Source organism: Chaetura pelagica, unplaced genomic scaffold, assembly GCF_000747805.2.
Source record: "Chaetura pelagica isolate M959 unplaced genomic scaffold, ChaPel_1.0 scaffold591, whole genome shotgun sequence".
NCBI lineage: Eukaryota > Metazoa > Chordata > Aves > Apodiformes > Apodidae > Chaetura > Chaetura pelagica.
The window spans coordinates 127,476-133,990 of record NW_009951959.1 but is presented as its reverse complement, the minus strand read 5'-3'; the positions used below and the strand labels follow the sequence as shown (position 1 = coordinate 133,990).

The 6,515-nt window shown below is 54.4% G+C and overlaps 1 protein-coding gene across 1 annotated transcript in view; it reads left to right on the top strand.

The window, feature by feature from the left end:
- The window catches only part of CDK9 (cyclin-dependent kinase 9), a 7,137-nt gene extending 2,063 nt beyond the window's left edge, over window positions 1-5,074 (top strand). The window contains exons 2-7 of the mRNA XM_010000679.1: window positions 162-243; window positions 869-959; window positions 2,685-2,851; window positions 3,047-3,218; window positions 3,296-3,444; window positions 4,622-5,074. Coding sequence (XP_009998981.1) covers window positions 162-243; window positions 869-959; window positions 2,685-2,851; window positions 3,047-3,218; window positions 3,296-3,444; window positions 4,622-4,987 — 1,027 coding nt within the window. The 3' untranslated portion in view covers window positions 4,988-5,074. The remainder of the gene's footprint in view (window positions 1-161; window positions 244-868; window positions 960-2,684; window positions 2,852-3,046; window positions 3,219-3,295; window positions 3,445-4,621) is intronic.
- The last annotated feature ends 1,441 nt before the right edge of the window (window positions 5,075-6,515 follow it).

The window sequence follows — 6,515 nt, the reverse complement described above, 5'->3', positions numbered from 1 at the left end:
GGCTCAGCCGGTACCGAGGCCCTTTGTCCCGTGGCTGGGCCGGTTCGGGGTCTGTACGGGGCTCTGGTGCCTCCGGTCCCCGGTGAGGAGCATCGGGCTCCTTCCCTTCCTCTTCGCGCTTCTCACGGGTTTCTCTCTCGTTTTGTTTCTTTCTTTTACAGGGAAGTTTTTAAAGCCAAACATCGTCAGACGGGCAAGAAGGTCGCGCTGAAGAAAGTGTTGATGGAAAACGAGAAGGAGGGGGTGAGTGTGGGAGCGTGGCTGGGGAGCACCTGGGCTGGGGGGGTTGGTGGGTGAAAGCTTAACCCTTGCGGCAGTGGAGATGCTTTTTCACGCTGTTCTTTAACAATGTTGCTGCTATAACGAGGCAGAGCTTGAGCCTGTAAGGGTGTGGACAGGATCCCACCCTGTGGCCATTTTCCTCTCCAGCCGGTGCTGCGATAAGGTTGGGTCTTGTGGCTGCCACGCCCAAGTGGGCTGTTATCACCTTTTCAGCTTCGAGGGTCGTTCTTGGCTGTTGCCTGGGGACAAACTGAGCAGAGAGCAGCAGGGTGAGCAGTGCAGGCAGCAAGGGGGCTGTTCTGCAGCTGGTGTCCGTGTTACAAACATGCAAGGTGAGAAGAGGAGGGAGGTGCCTGAGTGCCAATCTCGGCCCCTCCCAGACGCCTCTATCTTGGGGCAGAATCTCTCACCAGCAGTGAGCAAACCTGGGCAATCCCAGTGCTGGTGTTCTGTTTGGAAGCTCTGATTGCCCTCCCGTGATGGCTTGTCACTGTGCTGCTGGAGGATGTCCCCTGCCAAGCTGCTGTGGTCATGTCTTGCCTGGTCTGCAGCTCCTAATCCCTGTCCTCTCTTTCCTTCTTTCCAGTTCCCCATCACAGCCTTGCGAGAGATTAAAATCCTCCAGCTGCTCAAACATGAGAATGTGGTGAACCTGATTGAAATCTGCAGGACCAAAGGTAGCTTTGCAGGGATCTCTCACACTGGGTTTGTTTTCTGTCTGCCTTCCTTGGCCTCTGAGCAGGCTGGTCTTTTCTGCTGGGAGTGGGGCCCCAGGGCTGAGCAGAGGCCTCAGTTCCTGCCTGGGACATGGGGCTGACATAACTCATCTTGGAAATCTGTTTTTAAATGGGTTAGGATGTTGCTGCAGCCTGGCTGGAAAAACTGCTGGGGTGTGGCTGCATTATGACAGTGAATCCTGCCTGTGTTGGAAAAGTGCCTGAGAGGCTGTAAATAAAGCAGTGCTGGAGTGACTGAAGCAGAGGGAGCTGATCTCAAGGCTGTGCATGGTGTGTCAGGAGCTGGAGCCACTCCTCTCCACTGGGGCTTGATTTTTTGTGGCAGCTCCAAGCTGAGGACACAGCTGGAGACTTGCTCAGTGTCCCTTTCTGTGGGCAGTGGTGACCACTTGTCCTGCAGGGGCCCCACGTGGGGGGGTTCTGAGTCCTGCTTCCTCCTCACTCAGTGGGACTGGTGTGCTCAGTGTACCTGGGCAGGCTCTGGTGCCAGTGAAATTTCTTTATACCACTTGCTAGTTTTTATACATTGTTCTCTTCTCTGGGTTTGTACTGGAAAAAGGGGTCTGAAAATGATCACTGACATTAGAGGCTGCCACCCCCCAGGCAGCCATCTCGGTTAAATAAAAATGAAAGTGATGATGCTTTTAAAATATTCCAGTCACTGAACTGGTAGAAATCCCTGGCCTAGGACTGGGAACTTGAAGTTACTCATGTATATCACTGCTTGAACAGATACAAGTAGGAATACTGACAAAAAGTTAAATTTTAATCTATTTCCTGCCTAAATGAGTTGTGATGATTGCAGGTCTGGCCTGCCTAGGGTAAATATTTTTGTAGACATGTCAATTGTTTGGGTTTTGTTTGCCTTCCAGTTTTTTCATCCCAATCCACCTTGACCTCATTTCCAGTCAAGTAGAAATGTTGCATTTACTGCTCTTAAACTTGCAGCTTTTCTCTTTTTACTTTGGAAAGGTGTGATAAGGGCTGTAAGGAGCTGCAAAGCCAGCCTGGCTGGCAGAGGGCAGTGGTGTGGGTCCATAGGTGCTGTCATGTTCTGGTTGGGACTTGTTGTTCAGCAGCTTTTGCTGATCACAGCTGATAAAAAACCAGCCTTTCTTTTTAATCATGTTTTCCACGTGTGTTCTAGGAACAAGATTGAAATCAATTGCTTCCTTTGGGGTTTTCTTGCCTTCAGTAGGAGTGAGTTTTAGATCGTTTAGATAATTTTGATCCAGATCACTCTGTTTTTACAGATAGTGTTTGAGATTGCAGAAAACCTTGTTGTTGTGTTAGACAGATTTTCTCTGTTTCTGCTGGGTTGGCACCTGGTGGTACCCTCACCTTCCAGCCACAGCTGGCAGGAGGGAAACCCCACAGCTCTGAGGTGCCCAGAACAACACAAAACGAAGCTTCAAAGGTTTTCCTGCCCTTTCCTTCCATCTCTGGTGGAAATTCACTACTCTGCTCCTCGTCCCCTGTTCTTCCACTGCTGGTTGGGCTGTCCTGGTGCCTCTTTGCAATGGATCTGGAGATCTGCAGTGTTCTCCGTGTTCCTGTGCCCTGGGGGTTTTGTCTAGTGAGTGTTGGCAGGAGCAGCAGGCTCAGAAGGAGCTGTGATGGGGCTGAAGGTCCCACACTGACAGTCCCTCCTTGCCTCTCCCATAGCCTCCCCGTACAACCGCTGCAAGGGCAGCATCTACCTGGTGTTTGACTTCTGTGAGCACGACCTGGCTGGTCTCCTCAGCAACGCCCACGTCAAGTTCACGCTCTCAGAGATCAAGAAAGTTATGCAGATGCTGTTGAATGGACTTTACTACATCCACAGGAACAAGGTAACAGGCCAGATCTGTGCTGTGCTCGGAGGTCACTCTGCTCTCTGTGGCCTTGCAAGGAGGGAGCATCTTCCCACGGGCTGGAGGGAAATCCTTCCTTGTCCTCCACCTCTGGAGCCTGAGCCCCCTGCTGGCACCAGACTCCCAAGGAGGGCACCTTAGCAGCTTAACTTCTCCATCTCTGTCCTCACGCAGATCTTGCATCGGGACATGAAAGCTGCCAATGTCCTGATCACACGGGATGGGGTCCTGAAGCTGGCAGACTTTGGGCTGGCTCGAGCCTTCAGCCTGGCCAAGAACAGCCAGCCCAACCGCTACACCAACCGCGTGGTGACTCTGTGGTACCGGCCCCCAGAGCTGCTCCTAGGTAGGAGGTGATGGGCTCTGCTGGCTCCTCTGCCCTTCCCGTGCCCACGGGTGACTTAACGCGGCCTCTCTGTTTAGGGGAGCGGGACTATGGTCCCCCCATTGACCTCTGGGGTGGAGGCTGCATCATGGCAGAGATGTGGACCCGCAGCCCCATCATGCAGGGGAACACGGAGCAGCACCAGCTCACCCTCATCAGCCAGCTCTGTGGATCCATCACACCAGAGGTGAGGGAGAGTGTGGGAGGAGGGAGCTGTGAGGCCGTGATGCGGGTAGGGACCAGGCACTCCTGGGCCTGCCCTGTGCACTGGCTGCTGTACATTCCTGGCACTGGAAGTGCTCACTGCTGGCAGGGAGGCTGGGGAAGCTCCTGCAAATGCTCTTTGTCCCCTGGGAGCTGAGTGCACAGTGGGGTACTGCACTTTTCTTGCTGCTCTGTGTAAACTACAGCTGTGTTGTTACTTCCTGCAACCTCCTAAGGAGAAGAGGGTGAACTTGGCCTCCCAGACCTCCTTCAGGAGGGATGAGTTGTGTCCTTATTTTGAGCACAGAGAGGATGCTGGTTGACGTGTAAGAATCTGTTCTAGCCTGTGTTTAAGGGTTGTCTCCCAGGTAAACACCCTCTGAATTTCTGCTTAAGGATGAGTTTTTTTGTTTGTGTTGAGGGGTATGTCTCAGCTGCTTTGCTTTTCACCTTGAAAAGCCTTTTTAATTCTGGCTTGTGGTTTGTGGTGTTGGCTGGGCCCTGGTGTGAACACTCAGCCCTTTTTCAGCTCCTTATTTAAGGGCAGCTTCTTGTACCTTCTCATGGGGGATGGAACTGAGGGATCTCTTGGTCTAGGGGCTGCATTAGGCAGGTGGTTGTGCAGGCAGCTGCAGAGGCCTAGAGCCCGTGTACATTATGTACGTACATTGAAGGTGCTTTCTAAATATCTAAATATCTAGGTTGTATCTAACCTGCAACGGCCACTCCCAGGTCAAGGGTGAGGTAAGCGCTCGTGATTGCAGCACGCTTTGCTTTCTGAGATTAAAGATACATCCACTTGGTACTTAGCAGTAAGCTCTGTCACTTTACCTTTCTGGATGTTGTTGCTGGCCTTAGCTGTGCTCTTTGCTAGCTTTTTTGTGGGAGAAGCAGAAATCCTGGGGCATGCTGCATGCTGTTCCAGCACTAGGAGGACTCTGTCCTGGCTTGTCCATATGTCTCCAAGCTTTAGTGCAGTCTTCAGTGCCTCCTTCATGCTGAGGGAACACGGTCTGCTGGATTGGAGGTTATAAAATAGTATTACTCTCTCCGAAGACCTCGCCCTGCTTTTGCCTGAGGGTGTTAGCATCCAAAAAAAAAAAAAATGGCTTGTCCTCTGCTTAACTCTTTCTTCCCAACCCTCCCTCCTTCCCTGCCAGGTTTGGCCAAACGTGGATAAGTACGAGCTGTACCAGAAGCTGGATCTCCCCAAGGGCCAGAAGCGGAAGGTGAAGGACCGCCTGAAGGCCTACGTCAAGGACCCCTACGCGCTGGACCTCATCGACAAGCTGCTGGTGCTGGACCCTGCCCAGCGCATCGACAGCGACGACGCCCTCAACCACGACTTCTTCTGGTCAGACCCCATGCCCTCGGACCTCAAAAACATGCTGTCCACCCACAACCAGTCCATGTTTGAGTACCTGGCCCCCCCGCGCAGGAGGGGCGGCCACATGCCCCAGCAGCCGGCCAACCAAGGCAGGAACCCGGCAGCCACCAACCAGACGGAGTTTGACAGGGTGTTTTGAGGAGGGGCTTCCCCAGCAGGGTCCCAGCTGGGCTAATGCTCTGTAAGTTGCCTTGCAGGGATGTCCTGGTGGGGTCTTTCTGTCTGGAAAGGACTTTGTTCTAGTTGAGGAACTGCTGGCTTTAACCTAGCTCTGCCACCTCCTCCCCTTGTGCAGCAGCTTGGCCACCGCGGAGCTGTGTGACAGGAGGTGACACCTGCCAGCCCGGCCTTGTTTCCCTGCAGCTTTGGCACAGCTCCTGTGTCCCCCCTGCAGCTGTCTGTATTGGTTACCTTAATCTTCTGGATTGATTGTTACATGGACCTGGTGATGGAAAAAAGTGGCTCTGTCAGTGCTGGGGCTCTCAGCAGGACTGGGAGAAGCCACCCTGGACCAAACTGGGCCCTGCTGGGAGGTGTCTCAGCTCTCTGGGTTGGTCGCAGCTTCTGCACGATGCAGCCTTTGAACATTGAGGTGTTGATGTAGGATGAGGCAGGTGCTTCTGAGCCATGTGGAGGTGTCCTGGAGAAGGCAGAGTCACTCTCAGACAGCATGACTGGCTGACTGGAGTTTGGGCTCTAGCTTAGGAAGGAGCTTCCTGGGCAAAACGGAGGGGTGGCTGGCAGAGCTGGTTGCTCCAGGATTTAGAGTGGGAATTGTCAGTCTCTGGAACACTACGTGGCGTCCACGCTTTCTTCATTGCAAACTGCAATCAGGAACCTGGCTTGGACACCCCCAGCTGCTGCCTGCCTGGGGCACTGGCTGGGGCAGGAGCTGGGGTGGGACTGGAGCTGTGAGTGCAGCCTTCAGGGATGTCGGGATGGTGTGGCAGTGCTGGGAATGCTGTGCTGGGAGAAGAAGGGGTGACTCTAAGCACTGGCACATCCACTCCTGTGGCCTGGAGCTCTTTGCACGAGCAAGACAGCTGCTGCCTTCCCCTGCTGGGCTTCCCAGCCCACCCTGGCAGAGCCACCCATGGACATTTGTCTTCCACGACTGCCAGCTGCAGCTGGCCCGTCTGCTCCGTGAGCCCCACGGATCCCGAGACTTCCCAATCAGGAATGTGTGCAGCATCCAGCGGGTGATAACCTTTGGCCCTGGCTGGGTTGTCCCTTAACCAGGCTGATGGCAGGAGCCACGTGGGGAGCCTCAGGTCTCGGGGAGGCGGCGGCCGCCAGCGGGGCCGTTCCCGGGACACGGTGAGGATGATAAAGGACACGTACCAGGTAAACCCCCCTCGGTGTGGGGCTCTGAGACAGTGTCTGGTCGGGGGGGAGGGAGTGGGGAAACGTGATTCCTTTAGGGAAAAAAATGAAAGTTGCAAGTGCTTCTGCTGATTGTGAATAAACGACCGTCCCGTCCCCAGGTGGCTGGTTCTGACTTTGTGTTCATCTTCTGCCGCAGCGGAACACGCAGCTTTGGGGTGTAAAACACCGGTTTGGTGACGGGTCGGTGGGGGCGTGGGCGGCCGGACCTCCCCTCCCGGGGGTCCCCGGGCTCTCTCTGCCCCATAACGGGAGCTGCTGCGGGTGCGGGTGGTTGATGGGGG